The sequence below is a fragment of the Xenopus laevis genome, chromosome 5L (assembly GCF_017654675.1).
Source record: "Xenopus laevis strain J_2021 chromosome 5L, Xenopus_laevis_v10.1, whole genome shotgun sequence".
NCBI lineage: Eukaryota > Metazoa > Chordata > Amphibia > Anura > Pipidae > Xenopus > Xenopus laevis.
Genome location: NC_054379.1, coordinates 43,930,845 through 43,951,889, shown reverse-complemented (window position 1 = coordinate 43,951,889; position 21,045 = coordinate 43,930,845). Strand labels below are relative to the sequence as shown.

The following is a 21,045-nucleotide window of genomic DNA, read 5'->3' as shown; positions in this document are numbered from 1 at the left end:
GAGGTAATACTGGACAGTCTGCAGAAACTGCCTCTCCGTATACAGAATCCATAAAGCTCAAGAGTTAGAGTAGATGGAACACAAATTTAATTACAAACAGCTTACTTAAATCAGATGTGTTTGCTTTGCTATTCTTATATTAAGTTCTAAATGTTACAGGAAATCACAATGGCTACGTTTTATTTGTAAATGTGCTCCATTGTTTGACATACCATAAACTATTATTTCATTTCCTATGTGTCTGCAGTAATATATTTTCATAAATATGAAATGGCAAAGCAGTGGATTTGCCTCTCTTTTAATGTTAGGGCTAAAATGTTATATGCAAAGATTACCCAATCCTCTAGACTCTGACATAACAGTACAGGCCAGAAGAACATTAAAAACATATTAAAATATAACCAGACTGTGTCATTTTAAAGGAATTGTTTAGTGTAAAATAAAAATTGGGTAAATAGATAGGCTGTGCAAAATCAATATTGTTAGTTAGCTAAAACTGTAATTTATAATGGCTTGAGTACATGGATCTCTAACATAATAGCCAGAGATTGGTTACCAGTCAGTAACCATCATCAACAGTGACTTGATCTGGGGCCATATTGGTCATAACCATTTTCTTTTTAATCTGACCTGCATGTTAAGGATCAAAAGCAAACTAACTGAACTGGTTTGTCCCATGTGGCCCCCCTTCAAGTCGCTGACTAACTAAGAGATGTAAAGGTGAGGTTAGGAAGTTTAACATTAACTATCTTTAATATTGGGCCTCATCAATCTGCAAGGGGCATAAAATTATTACCAAGTTATTTTGCACTTACTGAATAACATAGAAAACGATTCCGTGTAAGATAACTAACACTGCAAATCACACACAAAGTACATATGTGTCAATTTGGGCATTGTTAATCATAATGCTAACATTGACACCCGTGTACTCTTTAATTTGGGTCTGATGGCAGGGCAGCATTTTGCAAGGCAAGCAATGATGCTGAGATTTTGGGGAAAACAATGTATTATGGGAAAACATATGGAAATGCATTAATTATAACTCTTTTATAGTCAGTTGGTGCAAAATATTTTGCAGGACCTCCTTCCACTGCTTGGTGTGCCTCCCCTGCCCATAGTGGCTCCCATTCAGTACAGCTGCTTTTCTGAGGGCCTCTTGGGTGCCATTGGGGGGGGGCTAGTCCAAGTGCAGTTGCACCCCTTTCTCCCAGTAGTTCTGCCACTTTTAACAACTGTGAGATTATTCCCTTCTAAAAATACATCCATTTTTAGTATCTCATATCTCTCCTGTTCTTTTATTCAAACCATAGTTACTGGAAGTGTCCCAAAAGAAGAAGTCCCAAAACCAAGGCAGCACTATGTCTTCCCTTCTAATGTTGACCTGTCTACTTTAATGGTAATTTTGGGGGACACAGCAATAGAAATGTTTGGGTGTTTACAAGGGCTTGGTTAGCTACAACTGGGTGTGGTTGGTCATGCTGTGGAGCCATAAAGATGGGAAGTGCACAAAGCAGTGATTTATAGAAGGTTTCATTGCCAAATAAAGAAGTTTCAAATTTTCACCCCTTCTCTGTAAAATCACAAATCAAAAACTCCATGCCATAATTGAACAGGAATTATATCATATTTTAAACTGTGAAATAAGGGGAATATCTCATCCTTTAGTAATGTTCTGGCTTCTAAATCAAATCCATATGTTATACAAAGAAAAAAATAATTGGCCAGCATTGTGCTTTGTGTGTCCATCTATTACTGGGGCTGTTGACGGCACTGAAAACATTCTTTGCCTGTCTGACTTCCCCGCCCGGTGTGTCAAGAGGATAAGAATGTTCTATGGAAGGGGAAGATCTGCAGCGCACACTCACAGCAAATGACATACAGTATGACACACCTCATTACAAAGTATGTCAAAGTTCAGTAAACCATGCAAGAAACATGATTTTACAAGTATATCAGAAATTACATGCACTACAGTCCTGAGGCAGGGGAACCCTATCATACACTTGTCAAAATATAAAATGGTTGTTGCAACAGAAAACCATATGTATAGTATAGTATAGAAAACAAATTACTTGTGTTTGCAAGGGAAATCCAAGACACAGTAGTGTCTAAATGACACGTAAGATAGTGATTGGGTAGGGAACATGGGGATGCCTTTGTGCCTCTTCTAGCCCCTTTTAAATATAGACACCTCTGTATTTCTGAGGAATATACAGAGATCTGTGACAATTGGATCAAGGGAACCAAGTGCAGAAAACAATATGGCTGTTCCTGCACTTTACACCCTGTGCTGCTCTTAATAATATTTGACCCCTATGGCCTCTTAAGTGACACAATAACAATAATATTAATTATAAAAATAGGGGATAAATATATGCCAACAGTTTCCATTTATGTAGGTAGGTGGCTTAAGATAGTGCTTCAGGGTTCTGATCAATGTGTTTGCAAACTAAATACAAAACCTACTGATGTTATTCTTTTAATGGGGTGGTTCACCTTTATGTTAACTTTTAGTATGTTATAGAATGGTCAATTCTAAGCAACGTTTCAGTTGGTCTTCATTCATTTTTATAGTTTTTTTTTTAATGGCTTACCTTCTTTTTCTGACTCTTTCCAGCTTTCAAATGGGGTCATGGACCCCATCTAAAAAAAACAAATGCTCGGGAAGGCTATTCATATACCAATCTCTTATTCAAATCAATGCATAGTTGCTAGGGCAATTTGGACCCTAGCAACCAGATTTCTGAAATTGCAAACTGGAGAGCTGCGGAGCAAAAAGTGAAATAATTAAAAAAAAACACAAATAATAAAAAATGAAATACAATTGGACAAATAATTTTAAAAAACGCAAATAAAAAAATAAGAAGCCAAATTGGACAACCCCTTTAAGTGGACGACTTTCATTTAAAATAAGTACTTGACTGCATTTAAGAGCATTTGCAAGCTGCCATCATGAAAGTGTTTTACCCATAATTAAAGTGTTCTTTCCCAGATTTAGGTTTAGCATAATAGCAGACAGTCGTTAACTACTGTATTCCATAGCTTGCTTACCAATATGGATGTCAATTAGTGTTCACACTGTTAAAGGGATTATTTAATGATTTTTATGGTGTCGTTTTTATTTCTAAATTACACTGATTACACTGCAAATAATTCACTCTACATTATAAAATGTAATTGCTAATCCAAGTGTATTTTTTTAGTTGTAATATTCGTGTGTATGCGGCCATCTCAGGTAATTTTGCCTGGTAATGTGCTTTCAGGAAAGAGCCAGTGCTGCACTATGGAACTGCTTTCTGACAGGCTGTTGTTTCTCCTGCTCAATGTAACAGAAGGTGTCGTAGTGGGACATGGATTTTTACTACTGAGTGCTGTTCTTAGATCTACCAGGTTGCTGTTATCTTGTGTTAGGGAGCTGCTATCTGGTTACATTCTCATTGTTCTGCTGTTAGGCTACTGGGCGGGAAAGAGAGGGGTAGATATCACTTAAATTTGCCGTACAGCAGTAAAGAGTGACAGAAGATTATCAGAGCACAAGTCACATGACTGGGGGTTCCTGGGAAACTGAGAATCTGCTACATTGTTTCAAAAGTCACAACCACCACAGCAGAAATTAGAAAGTGTCAGAGAGATTCTGTTTAAAACTTTAGAACCACTGAAAGTGTAATTAGCATATATTGGAAAGTTAGTTATAACTATTAGAGTTAGTTATAATCTCTTTTTTTAAGGAAAAATATTATTTTTAGGTTTGCATTTATTACATTTACATTTATTTAAGTAAAGTGCTCCCTTGAGTTTGTGTGTCCTGTAATTTACATCTTGCAATTCATTAAAACAGGCTGAATGTTGGTGCAAGGTGCTGCTAACTGCATTGGAACATGAACAAGCACAAGCTTTTATGTGAATATTATATAAATTCCCACAATTTTGTGCATGTTGCCATTTAGTACTTTCTCTAAACAATACAAGGTACATGTAATATTGATTCCTGGGATGTTACATCTTGGTTAACTATGGACCAAAATTAAGGTCTGACACTGAAATCCGAACATATATATATATATATATATATATATATATATATATATATATATATGCAAATAGCAAAAGGAAACAAGATTAAGGGTGGTGGCAGATGTGGCTACTGGGGGAGATTAGTCGCCCAGCGACAAATCGCCTCTTCTTCGCTTTGGCTTTCTGAAGTCGCCCGAAGTTTCCTTGTGAGGCAACTTCTGGTGACTTTGGAAAACAAAGCATTCCGAGTGCCATTTTCATTCTAGCCGGCGGGAAGGCATTTGGGGGAGATTAGTTGCCCGAAGTAATCTCCCCCAGTAGCCACGTCTGCCACCACCCTTACTATAGACGTGCCCAGAGTTGTAAGAGTAAGTACATAAAGTTAACTGCCTATGGTTTTGGAGAAAATACAGCTAAAAGGAGATTAGATAACTGCATTAAAATCTTTCTGAAGACAGTAATGGTGTGTCATCATTCTCTGGTTGCTGAAATCCCACTGGCTTTGAATAGCAGGAATGGCTAAGCCCAATACTAATTTGTCTCTATTATTTTTGAATGCAAATGTACTAATCAGATACAGCACTGATACGATGATTATTGTGGTTACAGATAGCCATGGCAGTATTATGGACTCAGTAGAAGGCTGATAATTTTAATTACTCTACTGCCGATTTGCTAGTTCAGAAATGGGATCCCTTATCTGGAAACCCATTATTCAGAAAGCTCCGAAGTATGCCATTTCCCATAGAGTCCATCTATAATTTGGATAAATAATCTTCCTTTCCTCTGTTATATTAAAACAGTATTTTGTATTTGATCATGACTAAGCTGCATCAATCCATATTGGTGCCAAAACACTCCAAGGTTTACGCAACGTTAAATTGATTTTTAGTACACTAGGGTAAGGTTGTACAAACTATGGAAAGATCCCTTATCTGGAAACCCCCCTAGTCCAAAGCATTCCAGAGAATAGATCCTATGCATGTACATGATTTGGATAGCATGTTTAAATGGAGAAGTTTTGTCTCAGGTTGACATGTCTCTTTAATGAATGACAAGACTAGAGAATACTGGGAATCATCCCATGTGTGGCACAAGTTAGTGTAAGGTAGCCTGTTGCTTGTATGTTTTATCAGTGCAGTTAGATTTCCTTGAAAGACACACTGTTCTATAAATAAGTGTATATAATTACATAATTGCTCACTTGCTCTGCCACTTTATTCTTAACCCAGTCTGCACATCCTGCACCATTAATAATTGTATCTAGTTTATGTGGTGTAGACTCACATGGCATGACATGATGTTTTGACATGATGCATGGTCCAAAGAGTTGTGGTTAAATTGCTAGGTGGCATCCTATAGACCCAACCAACATAGAGACATACAGTATATGACACAAATAAAATGTTGATTGTTTTACCTTACCTATATTTGCCCTTTAAAATGAACTTTGTATATGGGACTAAAATCATTTTCAATGCTTGACAGCAGGAGCGTAACTATAGAGGAAGCAGGGGGCCCAGGAGGTAAAGGGGCACCATAAGCCCCTAATTCATATTCAGTTTCAATAAATATTGGTAAAACAGGTCAACTTCAGCCCAGTAATATCTAGTTACGCCACTGCTTAACAGCAACAAAATAACTTATTGTTTGTACCTTGCATTGTCTAAAAGAAGAACATTATAAAACAAGTAATAACATTTTTTGAAAAAGAAAATAACTTCAGCTTTAATTCAACAGCAGCAACAATAGCAAAAAAACACATACTGTACCTGAGTATATTTGTAGGTTGCCCAAATGTGTTAGCAGAGAGATTTAGGGATGAAATTCTTGAGGTAAGGCGGGTGCAAGAAAGGGGTGAGTCAACTTTGCCTGTTTCCCTCATCTCCACCATAGTGAGCTCCCTGCCCTACATTCCAACCACTGTGCCCTTCTGTCCACTTTTTTACCTTTTCCTCATGATTTATGCAACTAATACCCCCTGGTGCATCATCTTGCCATTGTTATTCCATACTTTTCAGAAACCTCTTCTATCCCATTCCTCATTTCCCCCTGATTTATCCATACCAATAAGCCTGTCCCTGTTCTCTAATCCCCATCTCAGTAGACCTCCTGACCCTCGCACCCATCTCCACTTGCCTCTAGCATCTATCCACCCTACCACCCCCTATGATATTTATTCACATATTTTACATGGACCCAAGTGCCTCATCCTTGCACCACTTTTAAAGTCCCATATCTACTGCCCAAATGCAACCTCTGCACTTTTGGGCCCCTACACCACTGATTTTCTTTCTGTTTGCAATGATTTCATTACAGATGGGCAGTATGTAGATGGCAGAGGTGTCCAAGTAGATGATCTGACAGAAAACAAAATAAAAGCAAAGAACTCCTGTCTTACTTAAAATTTTGACACAAAGCAAAACTATTCTGCTTTAACAGCAAAACATTTTACCCTGGATTAGAGTCCCATTCTATTTATTATTCTAAATTTCACATCAAATCCCTTAAGGGGGTTGTTCACCTTCTGATTAACTTTTAGTTAGATGTAGAGAGTGATATTCTGAGACAATTAGTAATTGGTTTTCATTTGTTATCATTGTTGTTTTTTTAGTTATTTCGCTTTTTATACAGCAGCTCTCCAGTTTGCAATGTCAGCAGTCTGGTTACTAGGGTTCAAATTTATTTGAATAAGACTGGAATATGAATATGAGAGGCCCGAATAGAAAGATGAGGAATAAAAAGTTGCAATAAGTATAGTATAAGTTAAGGGGCGAATTTGTCCAGTTTTGGTTAACCGAAAAATGTGGTAATTTTCAGCAAAGTTTGCGAAACGGCGAAAATTTTTCAAGTCAATGGGTGTCAAAATTATTTTGCCAAGCGTCAATTTTGACGCCCGTGACAATCTTTATACACGCGCATATTTTGTCCAGATGCATTAAAATAATTTTGATGCGCACATTTTTTTGATGTGGCAGCTTTTTCGCTGGCGATTTTTCTCTGCAGTTTCGCAAAATGCCGGCTAATTCGTGCCTGACAAATTTATTCACCCATCACAATATGCTACATCTCTCACCTTGGTAATTTCTGATCTTGCCCACTCCATTGCCTTGTGTCTCATTCCCTTCCGCTTTAAAATTGTAAGCTCTGCACAGACCCTTTCTCACCTATTGTACCGGTATTATAATTCTGTATTGATGTATTATGATTTCTTTGTATAAACACATTTATTTTACAGGGCTGCGCAATATGTTGGGGCTCTAAAAATACATGTTAATGATAATGATGACAAAATGAAAAGTTAAAGGCAAAGGAGAAGTTAAAGGCAAACCACTAAAGGAAATGCAACTGAGACACAGACCCCACTTGCACATTTCCATGGGATGTGTCTATAAATAAAATTAAAGGGATCCTGTCATCGGAAAACATGTTGACATTTTGTCAATTTCCCAGCTGCTCCTGGTCATGTGACTTGTGTCTGCACTTTAGGTGAGAAATGCTTTCTGGCAGGCTGCTGTTTTTCCTTCTCAATGTAACTGAAGGAGTCTCAGTGGGATATGGGTTTTTACTATTGAGTGTTGTTCTTAGATCTACCAGGGAGCTGTTATCTCGTGTTAGGGAGCTGTTATCTGTTACCTTCCCATTGTTCTTTTGTTTGGCTGCTGGGGGGGAAAAGGGAGGGGGTGATATCACTCCAACTTGTAGTACAGCAATAAAGAGTGATTGAAGTTTATCAGAGCACAAGTCACATGACTTGGGGCAGCTGGGAAATTGACAATATGTCTAGCCCCATGTCAGATTTCAAAATTGAATATAAAAAAATCTGTTTGCTCTTTTGAGAAATGGATTTCAGTGCAGAATTCTGCTGGAGCAGCACTATTAACTGATTCATTTTGAAACAGTATTCCTTTAACAAATCTGATATATTTATTTATATTGAGCGGCACTTGAGTTAAAAAAAATGAGCTGTTTTTGGAGAGAAAAAAACAAACAAACAAAAAAAAAGAGCTAGACTAAATATCTATAAATAAGTGTGCAGTAGCTGTTGCTTTTGCCTGGGAAAGGTGATGCAGACAGATGGGAAGCAATGATTTCAGCTTTTCCCACTGTGTGTGATGCAGGGGTTACAGAGCAGGGTGGGGCACAGCTGTAGCTGCGCTAGGGAAAGTTTCAGCCGAGCTCCAAGAGGCAGAGAGAGAGAGAGGCACAAGGCAGTGGTGACAAGGCAGGACACAATCCCAGCTGTCTGTAAGTAGTGAGAGGAACTCAGGGTTCAGAACATATTGTGCTTTTTTGGGAAGTTAGTAGTGAGACTGGTGTGAATGGAAAGGGCAGGTAAATAAGCTGAAGGACACTGAGATTAGATGGCAGAAAGTTAATTTAAAATCACAAGTGAAAGGTAAAGAGTCTCAGGGACGAGGGAAAGTTGCCGCTGTCAATCACAGGCTGCTCAGCGCTGCGCTGGAAGGAACCTGATTCACTAAAGATAATACAAGTGTGTGAGAGTCAGAGGAGGGTCTGATTGGTTCAGGGCAGGGCATTACCATTGCCGGGACACAGAGGTAGAGTCGCTGTAACAGGGAGCGGACGCGAATGAAGTGTCTCTCAGCAGCTCCCTGAGGCTCAGCCCATGAGCGGAGCAGGTTATTCGCTGTCGCAACATGAGTCACATGTGAATGTGAAGTGCAACTTGGAACAAGGAGTGACTGCTGTTTCCTCCTGAGGCGCACACTTGCCTCGGACACTGCTAAAGCGAGGCCATTACCTGGCGCCGGAGAGAGAGAGAGAACGGGCGCGGTACCTGCTGTTCTGTGGGGAAACGACTGTCCCGGGGATCTATTTCTACAACCGGGCACGCGGGCGGCTGGATACATTGACCAACTTGCTACAGCGGATTAAAGCGCAAGCTGTGGGGAGAGAATGTGCCCAGTGTTACGGAGTGAATGAAGCGCTCGCTGGAATGACAACATGTGAGTAACGAGGGGGTCGGGGACGGCTCGGGAGTTTTCAAAAGTGGGTATAGATAGGAGGGATGAAACACGGGCGGACTTTTGTGAAATAGACTTTACTGTCAGTAGCAGCAGCAGCATCTCATTCACCTGAAGATCCACCTGAGGATTGTACTGTCTCCATGTACAGTGTGTGGCATATGGAAACAATCACACGACACCTTAAAACTCTTTCCAAACAACACAGCAGCTATATACAGTCATATTCCCCCAGCAAGTGTCTGTAAGAGACACAGCAGCTACATCTTGTCATTATGCTTGAGTGTGACTGCGCCAGTGCAGCTGCTACATTATTTATTGTACTGCAACCTTCACTGGCACTAAACACAAAGCAGGCTTCATATATATATATATATATATATATATATATATATAGCATATAGAGTCTCAAGTACTGGCACTCACAGGATTTGCACAAAAAAGGAGAAAAAAGGTTATCTGATGAATAAAGATGATGGTTTACCTTTCTTTCTGTCCTTGAGAAAGGTTCCTGTGTGGAACTGAAACGTCAACTTAATAAACCATCATCTTTATTCATCAGATAAACTTTTTTCCCCTTTTTTGTGCAAATCCTGTGAGTGCCAGTACTTGAGACTTTATTACAAAATTTACTTGAGCACCCAGGTCTCTTTATTTTCACTCGAGGTGTGCAGCTTGTACTTATATATATATATATATATACACATATTCATACCTTGCATTCACCTGTAGAAATAATGTGGAATACTATCATATCTAAAATGGTATTTCACTCGTCTTGCTGCCCACGGTGTACAAGACTATTATATGGTTTCTGAGCTGGCACTTTTTGTGCTTTCCTGTTCTGCCTGTTCCATCCATTAATAGCATCAGTTATAGGGCCACGATACAAATGTATTCTCACTAAAAAAACAATTCTAAAACAGCATTCTCTTTATATTTTCCACTATATGATCGGTGGCACTGTACTGTTGCCCTTACTTGTCATTAAACGTTGGGTTCCCACTGAGCAAATACCCTGCCCTGAGACAAGGGACCAGAGAAAGGAGGATCATTTGCCCAAGTGCAGAAAGGGCGAACCCAGGCAAAACTGAGTGACGCAGTTGCGCTGCCCCCCTTTTTAACTGAGGAGGGAGGTCTTTGTGAACCGTCTCTTCTCTAGCCCTGCAGTGAGTGGAAAATCAGTAAGGGAGTGATATAAAACAGCATGTCAGACTTATTACTTCCACTCGGCAAATGTGGGTGGTGGTGCACAACCAGAGGGGATCTGTATAAGCCAAATCCTTCTGAACATGGGGCAGAGCAAGGGAGAGATCTCATTTAAACCTTATGTTTTAATGTTGGTGGTAGGGGGAAGAGCCATGATATTATTGATCAGTATGATGTTCCTTTAGGGGCAGATTTATCAAGGCTCGAATTGAAAATTAGAATTTTCCTGGTGGGCAGGTGCTTATTGAACATTCTGTGTCACTTTCCTGTAACTAAACACACGCAGGGACTCCTGAATCCAGACTGGCAGTCTTTTGTTCTTGTTAAAAATACCATTAACTAAGGAAATGTTAAAGAAGAGAAGTCACCTTTGGGGTAAATATGAAGTGCAGCAAAAATCATTTGTGAAAAAGTGTACTCTCTGGATGGTGGAAGTGGCATGGAACAGTCCCACTGCTTTTTCCTCCATCCACCCTTATGTAGGCCCACTACTTGCCATTTTAATGACTCTATGAATTCATCTGCCATTCATCCATACGCATCTCTAATCACAATGCAGCGAATGAGCACTAAGCGCGTGATAAATTCACCTCTTTTAAACATTTTGTTGTTCTAACCAGGTATTAAAATAGATATAATTGGGATATTTGACTTTGATTAACACAACATATTTAACACTGGAAAGTGTTTATTGTGAAAGAAATAGGGATGCACTGAATCCACGATTCAGCCTTTTTCAGCAGAATTTGTTTCTGGCGAATCCTTGTGCCTGGCCAATCCAAATCTGAATCATAATTTGCATATGCAAATGAAGGGCAGAAAGGGAACTCACATGACTTTTCATCACAAAACAAGGAAGTAAACATTTTTTTCCACTTTTGCCTTTCCCACCCCTAATTTGCTTATGAAAATTAGCATTCAGATTTGGTTCGTCCGAATCGCAAATAGTGGATCTATAGAAAGCAAGTGTATTTATGGCTGCATAGGTATTCCCCCACCCTATTCATTAGTACTGTACCAACTGTTTGGGAGAGCTTCTTCTTCTAAATGTATTTGCTCAAGGTTGTTGAGATTGTTGGGTGATGCTTGAGCCACACCAGTGTTACTTTGGCCTTGATGTTGGGCTAATTATTCTGCTGAAAGAACATCCTCCCCAGATAACTTTTTTAGCAGACCGAAACAGGTTAGCTTGCATTATTTTGATCTATATTTACACTATAATTTCTGCCTTTTATTTTAACAAGATGCCCAGTTCCTGCTCTTGAAAAGTACCCCAAGAGTATCATCACACTGTGTACTTGCTCAGACCTCAGTAAAAGTTATGGAATGCAAAAGTCTATGTGCTGACCTGAGCATTCACATGCATTTTACACTGCAGTCTATTAGTAATTGAGTGTTGAAATAACCCAGGTAAGTATTGTGGATCCAGTAGTAATGTTAGTGTGTATATAGCACATGGCTTCAATTACTGGCAGGAAACGCAGATGGCACATTTGGAGACGATTATGTCTCCCGTGGGCTATACCTCCTGATATCCTTGGCTTATAATGACAAGTGACCAGTGATGAAAAGTTGTATCAACAAAATGCAAGTAATCACCACAGTGAGCAATCAAAATGCCTTGTATACTGTAAAACTTACTGACTCTAATCTGTTACATCAGCAATCAAATTCTGTCAGACTATGGAAACAGTATTTTGTTGCACTTTCCCTTTTATTATACCCAGGCTTGCCAGACTAAATATTTTCCAGCCCTATTAGCAGAAAGTAAAGTGGATATTGGAAACTCACACCCATATGACACCAGTATGATGGCGGTGTTACTCTATAAAAATATCTTCTTATTGCAGCATTATATTACCTGATCTCGGCGCTAAAACAACAGGTTAGGTACTGCCTGTCCAGGGGCAGCACATGCTCATCAGGAGAACACACAGATAGTACCCAACGCAGAATTAAAGTTAGGACCCCTGGCGCTGCTAGGATGATTTTCTAAACATAAACACACAGTACCTCCTTAAAGCAGTACAAAGATCACTTGAAGTGAACAATGAACGGATAAATAAAAGGAACATTATACTGACTATTGAAATAAATATTAGGCACATTTATCGAAGGTCGAATTTTGAATTCATGGGAGTTTTTAAAAACTCCCCTAATCTCCCATAAATTCGAAATTCAACCATTCGAAATTTATAAAAAAAAATAGAATTTTTCAAACTCGGATGAATTAAATCGACCCGAAAACTCGAATCGAAATCAATTAGAATTTAAGAAACTCAACTAGAGTTTATGAAAAAAAAAAATCGAATTTTAGGAAGGCTGCAAACAACTCCAAATTGACATCTTCAATTGACTTAAACAGGAAATCGGCAGGTTTTAGGTTTGGAATAGTCAAATTCGAAAATCTTGAAAATCAAATTCACTTTTTTCTAAAAACTCGAATCGAATTTAAATAACTCCCTTGTCGAGTTTGACAGTTTTGACCATAAAAAAAATGTGAAAATTCTAATTTTCAATTCGAGCCTTGATAAATCTGCCCCTAAAGGAACATCATACTGATCAATAATACATTCTAAAGCAACAATTTATTTCCACAAAAACATCAGTGGAGCTCTAGTGAGCATATTTAGCCTGAAAAATACCTGTACTGGCACCTGTACTGTGCTCTTCATTCCATTTTTACTACTGAGGGCCCCTCTGTTACATCTCTGTCTATGGACTCACCAGAGAAACCAATATAACAGGTCCCATACCTGTAATTCAGAATATGACTCAACACAGTATCTGGAGAAATTAACAAATAAATCCGCCCAACAATAAAGCCTCACAATGTCGGTTTACGGCACATGCCTTGAGGGTTGTTGGGTAATGTTGAAATCTCCTGCTGAATTAATGATCTTGGATCAGCACATGTACCCTGGGAACCTGTAACCAAGGGCTGACCACTTCATAGGTGCAGACAGAGACCTGGAGGTTAAAGTAAAAAGTAATTGAGGGGGTTGTAGTTAGTGGGCAGGGGTCATCTTATTATTGTGCTTGAGCAAATGGAATAAAGCAACCCTGTGACCTAAAACTACTTAGAACCCTTTATTAATTAAGGTTGTTGGTGTCTCATCAATAATCAGTTTCCTGTGAATTTGTATTCTTATTGACTGACTCACTGAACTGGGTTAATTATACAGTAATGCCTCCAGATTAGTAGTAGTTAGGTATTTACATGATTAACAAGCCAATGATTTAGACATGATATTTCATTGAATGATATTTTCGTGCATGTATTTCTCCTAATACAACATCATCCCCAGATTACTGTTCCCCCTATACAAGTCTGGTTGGTATGAACACGTACTGTAGTTTTAGAGCTCAGTGCAAAATGCCTACACTTTACCAAAACCAGTGTATATAATAATAATGTCTTGCTATTAACGTATCATTCTGTATCAGGCTAACATGCCCCAGTCAAGTATTGGAGCAAATCTGCTGCTGACTCCCCAGTCCTGCTGCGAGTTTGCCACCGTGTGAGTGAGTAACTGGGTGCTGTGAGTCGGTGCTCTCTCTCACTAGGATTCTCCCTGGAATGTGTGCTGTAAGGGTTCGCCCTGGTGCTGTAATGTATTTGGTTTGCAAGCATGGTGGGCTTTACGTTAACTCAAGTCGTGTCAGGTGTTTCAAATTTGGCATCTGGAATTGATGTTTTTGTTACATATGCTTCATTCACGTTGGCTAGATTTTTTGGCTTTTGTCATGAGTTGATACGTTCCTGCTGTGCATAGTGGGTTAATCAGGCTGGGAAGGAGAAGGGATGAACCACTATTTTCATAAAAATCTTCTTTGTATCAGCCAACTAGCATTTTCTGGTAATTTTTTTCATCAATGTATATATTTGCTGATTACAATATTCACTAATGAAACATTCATATAAATCATATGCAAAATAAACATCACCCCAGAATTTTGCAGAATGCAGTATCATGGCAGTCACTAGATTCACTATATTTGCTATTGTATGCTGATGATGTGGCACAATGTGAAGAAAAGATCTTTGGATTTGTGTGTTAAATGCATCATGACTCGGGATAATCTGAAGAAACTGTGTTATCTAAAATCATGTTAACTCATTTAATGCATTTAACCTTTTCATTAGCATACCAAAGCACCATAGTTCACAAATGGTGAACTCTTTAATGGTAAGGTCACACCTGGAGATTCTGGGAGATTTAGTCGCCCGGCGACTAATCTCCCCGAACTGCTTCCCCCTGTCTTCCGCCTGCTACAATGAGAAATCACCTGCGGCATGGCACTCGCGGCACTTCATTTTCCAAGTCGCACAAAGTTTCCTTGTGAGGCAACTTTGGGCGACTTTGGAATACGAAGCACCGCTCGTGATGACGTGGATGTGCGCACAAAATATTTTCCCCCACGACCTGCGACAAAGGGGGTCGCGCCATTAAGACCCAGATGTTTGTGTGGACCTGGGCCGGCTAGGCACACAAGAGCGGGGGGCCCACCAGGTTTTTTCCCGGTGCCCCGCCAGTCCAGTCCGACCCTGCTTACAGCAGATAATTTGAAATCACAACCACTTTAGGGCAAGCCTCATTTTATTTGCTTAAAATATTTTTAATTGTTGAATAATACAAAACCATGGCACCATTAATGGTATGCTAACATCACTTAATTAACCTGGTTTAAATACGTAATTTCACTTATTTATAGCTTTATTAAGGTTGAATTATCTTCTGGCCCAAACCAAAAATTAAATTTTTTTTATGGGTGGGGAGGAATGCTTAGTACAAACAAAGGTGCAAAGCACCATGCATTTCTTTCCCCACATTCCCCACACTCTTTGGGGCAGATTAGAGCTCACCACAGAAAAACTGACCCACTTTCTATTCATTCCTATGGGATTTTAAGAAACCTATTTATGAATGGGTGGAAGTTAAGAGTTCACCATTTTATAAATACATTTCAAAAAAATACCATAGGAATGAATAGAAGCCGCATGAGTGTTTCACACTTTGATAAATCTACCCCTAGTCTAATGTGCTTCCAGTGGGTGTTCCACAGCTGTTCCTTGGTTAGAATGCCATGTTAATCTGCTGTCCATGGAGGAATGCATGGAAATGTAATTTTTATAATTGATACGAATGTTCTGTGTACCTTTTTTATTAAATTATCCAATTCATTCATTAATCAAAACAACATTTATTTTAGTCTATAAAGAACATTACATTTATATTTGTAATAGGGAAATTTGCTGTTGGAGGGAGAGTAACACTAAAAATTTAGTGTTGCCCTGCACTGGTAAAACTGCTGCATTTTCCTCACGAACACTACTATTATTTATACAAATAAGCTGTGGTGTAGCAATGGGGGCAGCCATTCAAAGGAGAAAAGGCTCAGGTTACACAGCAGATAAGCTCTGTAGAACATAATGTTATCTGTTATCCACTATTTAACCTGCGCCATATAGCCTTTTTTCAGTTTCCGTCATTGCTACTCAGCAGCTTGTTTATATGAACTATGGTAGTGTTTCTGAAGCAAACACATCAGTTTTACCAGCGCAGGGCAACAATACATGATATTTTCATTACTTTAAGGGCTAGTCCACACGGGGAGATAGCCCTGCGTTTGCGGTCGCGGCGACAAAGCGCCGCGCCAGTCGCCGCGACCGGCGCAGGCGACAGTTTTGTATGGGCGCCTATGTAAAAACGCCTGTGCTAACCACACGAGGCGATGCGCTTTTCAACAGTCGCCTGAAAAAGCCTGGCGAGGCATTTTCAGGCGACTGTTTAAAAGCGCATCGCCTCGTGTGGTTAGCACAGGCGTTTTTACATAGGCGCCCATACAAAACTGTCGCCTGCGCCGGTCGCGGCGACTGGCGCGGCGCTTTGTCGCCGCGACCGCAAACGCAAGGCTATCTCCCCGTGTGGAATAGCCCTAAAACACTTTAATGTTTTGGTGTCATTGTTCCTTTAAAGACTCAGTGACTTAACAGTATTAACTTGCCTTAACATTGTTAAACAAGGGTCCTGAAGATACTTCCTTTGCAATGCTGTATTTTATATTGAACAAATCCATTCCTCTTTATATTATACTGGTATGGGATTCGTTACCTGTTATCCAGAAAGCTCCGAATTACTGAAAGGCTGGCTCCCATAGACTCCATTTTATCCAAATAATCCAAATTTTTAAAAATGATTTCCTTTTTCTCTGTAATAATAAAACAGTGGCTTATACTTGATCCCAACTAAGATATAATTAATCCTTATTTGAAGCAAAACCAGCCTATTGGGGTTATTTAATGTTTACATGATTTTCTAGTAGTTTAAGATCCAAATTATGGAAAGAACTGTTATCCAGTTCCCGAGCATTCTGGATAACAGGTCCCATACCTGTATAGGGTTAGGCAACACTAGGCTGTGGCGGAAGGTACATCTTTATTTGTATTGAACAATCTGGTTTAAACAAGTTTGGCACTGCTATAGACCCACTACCTGTTGACTTTAGGGAAGATGTACAAAGCTTGAAATACTACATTAAAATAGCACACAGCGTAAGCATGATTTGTGATTAGCATAGCATACACAGCTGTCAGTCTTGTTGGCACCACAACTGGAGACCTTAGATGTATGACTCCTTTCATGAACAGCTTGCAGTTTGGGCTTTGCCACATACGTGAATAGCAAGCACTGTTTGCTCTCACAGAATCTATTATCTCTTGCGTCACCAGAACCGGTGACAATCCTATGATAGAACGGCACATTAGCTACTTAATCTTCTTTGGCCCATGGCAGAACTGTTGCTCGAAGAACGTGACTCTGAAAAAAGCAGGGATTCAAGCTTTTAGAAAAATATTTATGGAAGTATAAAATGATGAGTGATCAATTGTGTTTCCATCAGGAGAATAAACTCCAGATACAAAATCCTGCTCCACACCTTAATATTCATTTTATCTGGGTACTGAACTACAGTTTTACACTTTATAATCATAATCAATTATCTACAGAACACCAATGAGCTATATTTAAATACATCTAAATTAGGGATGCACAGAATCCACTATTTTGGATATGGCTGAACCCCCGAATCCTTCAGGAAAGATTCGGCCGAATCCAGAACCGAATCCCGAACTGAATCCGAATTGCATATGCAAATTAGGGATGGGAAGGGGAAAACATATTTTACTTCCTTGTTTTGTGACAAAAAGTCATGTGATTTGCCTCCCCAACACTCCTAATTTGCATATGCAAATTAGGATTCGGTTCGGCTGGGCAGAAGGATTCTGCTGAAAAAGGCAGAATCCTGGCTGAATCATGAACCGAATCCTGGATTCGGTGGATCCCTAATTTAAATACAACCATTCATTTTGTATAAAGTATTGCTCATTCTCCCATTTAAATCAGAAAACAGGAGAGGGAGCCTACTTCTTAAAGGGGTAGTTTACCTTTAAATTATATAATTCCTTATTCTTTGCAACTTTTCAATTAGTTCTCATTTTTTATGTTTTTAAATTATTTGCCTCCGTATTGTGCATCTTTCTAGCATGAAGTTTAAAATGATGTCTAAGAGTTGGTGGGCACTTACTCCTGCAAGCAAAAAACTGTTGCTCTGTGAGGCTATACTTTTTGTGTTATTGTTACTTTCATTTCTTATCCTTCAGTTCTGTCCCTGTCCTATGCCTCTTCCAGTTTCTCATTCAACCTGCTGCCTGATTGCTAGGGTAAGTTGGATCATAGCAACCAGATAGCTGCTAAACTGGAGAGCTGCTGAACAAAAAGCTAAATAGTTAAAAAAAAAACACAAAAAATTAAGGCCATGGCAAACTGCAGCAGAATATCACTGTGTAAGAGTTAATTTGAAGGTGAACTGTCACTTTAATTGATTTGCATTTCTTTAACCTTGTATTCAAGACAAATCAAGAGATATCTTGAATGCATACTGTTGTACAAAAAAAGAAACACTGCTCTGCTTTCGTTTGAATGTACAAAGAGTTTAGGGCTGCGGACCATGCACCCCAAACAGCTGCTAATAAGCTTAAAAATGTATCAGCTGTCTGATTCAAGTCAGCAAGCAGTGAATAGATCAGTGTGTGAATGCAAAGCTTTGCTTACTGCCTGCCGGAGCGCCCACACTAATTCATTCATTGGCCAAGAAAGCAAGGTCATGTGCATTGTAGGAATGGCAGACTCTCCCAAGTTGCTAATAAGCAAGACCATACGATATATCAATATGCTGAGCATATGCATTTGACTATTAATACAACCAAGCATATAATATTTTGTGAAACGGCAGTGCCTTTTCGTGTTCAAGCTTTAGCAGCATATGATCCTAGGACCCATAGATTACCAACCAGGTAGAAAGTATAGACTTAAGGTCCCCATAGACGCAAAGATTTTTCTTGCCGAATGATCGATTTTAGCGAAGTCCGACCAATCCTTAAAAATTATCGTGCGGTTAGTGGGATTCGAACGATCGTACATCTTACGATTTTTCGGCCAACATCTGATCGGCCAGGTTAAAAAATCTTTATCGGCCCCAATGCAATCTATCTATGTTAGCAGCATCTACCCTTTGTTTTCCTGGCAATATCGCCTGAAATGGTCTTTTTAGTTGATGGACAATTCGTACGATCGTTTCGAGATAATCGTGGTCTCACGATGATGATCGGATCTTTTAAAAATCTTTACATTTATGGCCAGCTTTACTTTGCCTTACCAGGCAGTAATCTTTGACTTTAAGGGCAGTGACACATCAGGAGATGGGCAACTAATCTCCTGCACTCTCCAGTAAAAAGCTTTTCCTTAGGCAATAATGTGAATCGCTGGTGGTTAAACCCATGTGTCGCTCCAGTCTCCCAAAATTGCTTGAAGTTTCCTCTTGTAGCGATTTTGGGAGACTGGAGCGACACGTGGGTTTTACCACCAGCGATTCACATTATTGCCTATGGGAAAGCTTTTTACTGGAGAGTGCAGGAGATTAGTTGCCCAGAGAAGCAGCGATTTATCGCTAGTGATTAATCTCCTGGTGTGTCACTGCCCTAAGGGCTCTTACACACGGCCGTTCCAACCTGCGCTCCCCTGCGTTCCGTTTGTTGGCGTTCAGCCGCAGGGGAGCGCAGGAATAGAAGCAAGTAATGATTTGAAATGGGGCTGTACTCACTCAGGCACGTGTAGGCGCCGAACGCAGGTTCAGACGCAACATGCTGCATTTTTCCTGCGTTCGGCGCCTACACGCGCCTGAGTGAGTACAGCCACATTTCAAATCATTACTTGCGTCTATTCCTGCGCTCCCCTGCGGCTGAACGCCAACAAACGGAACGCAGGGGAGCGCAGGTCGGAACGGCCGTGTGTAAGAGCCCTAACCATGTCTGGATTCATTAGAAAAAAAAACACACGGAAGATAATCAGCACAGTTCAAACAGTATTGATTGCAGGAATATGCTACAAAGGAAGGAGAAAGTTCAATGCACGCATTGGAGATAGATGGACTAGAGACGTGGCAGATAAAAGGATTATGCGGGTCCAGACAACATCAGGGCATTTATCTGGTTGCAGTGTGAAAATTTCCATCATTACATCATAACATAAACTTGTTTGGCAGATCAAAATACCAGCTCGGAGACCTGATTAAAGCAGTATGTATCTAGGTATTAATTATTCCTCCTCTAAATATAAATATAATGTTTATTTCTCAGAAGGAAACTATGGTACACAGACAAATCAATTATTTTACTGCTTCATTAGATTATAGAATACTTTCTCTGAAAATGTTAGCTACCTCTTCATAACAAATGCTAAATATTGCCTTGTCACTTATAGTGATCTATGTACAGTAAGCCGACACTTTGGTGTACACAACTTGTATTCTTTAGTAGGGTAACATGGTTTACTGCTAAGGTTTTAGGGATGGGGTAAGATTTTTGGGGCTAGTTTCTGGTGCTTATGAGGGATTTATTCTAGGATTTAGGGTAGGACTACATGGACATTTTCAGCACGATCCGATGTGCTGCAACAAAACGCCAGCGTCAAATTGCATTCAACGGAAATAAGGTAAGTGAATGTATTGTCGGATGGTGTTGCAGCATTGATCCGATTCGACGCGACTGACGGATTAAGGCACTGCACGCTGCGTCTGCATCTGATAGTCGCGTTGGATTAACGCTGTGACATCATCTGACATTTCCATCACTTACCTTATTTCCGTCGCATGCGATTGGATGCCGGCGTTTTGTTGCAGTGCGTCAGATTGTGCCGAAAACGTCCATGTAGTCCTACCCCTTAGGGTTATACATGGACCATTAGACTTTAGTTTTACTGAAAACATTACTGTAAAACCATATAACACATGAAAACAAGACACTAAACTAAGCTTAACCCTTTTAGTGATAGTGACTTTTGACTTTGCTGCATCACATGTTACCAATAAACATGTGCAGTTCAAAGGCAACCCAGCATTTCAGTTTCAAGGGAATTAGTTGCTAATGGTAACTGCACTGGTGCAGTTTAGCATCTACTATGTTGGTAAATCAAACCCACAAAGTTTGCACTAGGTTTATAGTAACATGTCGTAGGTTTGTGTAGGCTGCTAGACCTGGAGCAAACTTTCATTAAATTAACAGTGTAATCATTGCAAAAGTGTGCAAGCCTGCAGTAAGGACCAGAGGATGATACAGTGTGAACAGGCCAATTTGAAAAGAATTGTGATACTATAGCAAAGAGTACCCAGATCACACATACTTATTTTAAGTGAGGTCTGCTAAAAAGCCTGAGTTGAAATTTGCTCACATTGATATTTCTGTATACTGTAGATAATGGTAAATGTCTGGGTT

At 39.6% G+C, this 21,045-nt stretch overlaps 1 protein-coding gene across 16 annotated transcripts in view; it reads left to right on the top strand.

Moving 5' to 3' along the window:
• The first annotated feature begins 8,216 nt into the window (after positions 1-8,216).
• Positions 8,217-21,045, top strand: part of LOC108716663 (adhesion G-protein coupled receptor G6) — a 107,640-nt gene continuing 94,811 nt past the window's right edge. For 9 of the 16 annotated variants that reach the window (XM_041562707.1, XM_041562705.1, XM_041562704.1 and 6 more), the window contains exon 1: positions 8,218-8,987. In XM_041562707.1, coding sequence (XP_041418641.1) covers positions 8,986-8,987 — 2 coding nt within the window. In that variant the 5' untranslated portion in view covers positions 8,218-8,985. Of the gene's footprint in view, positions 8,988-21,045 lie in introns of all 16 variants that reach the window. The other 7 variants (XM_018262967.2, XM_041562703.1, XM_041562709.1 and 4 more) reach the window with 4 other exon arrangements.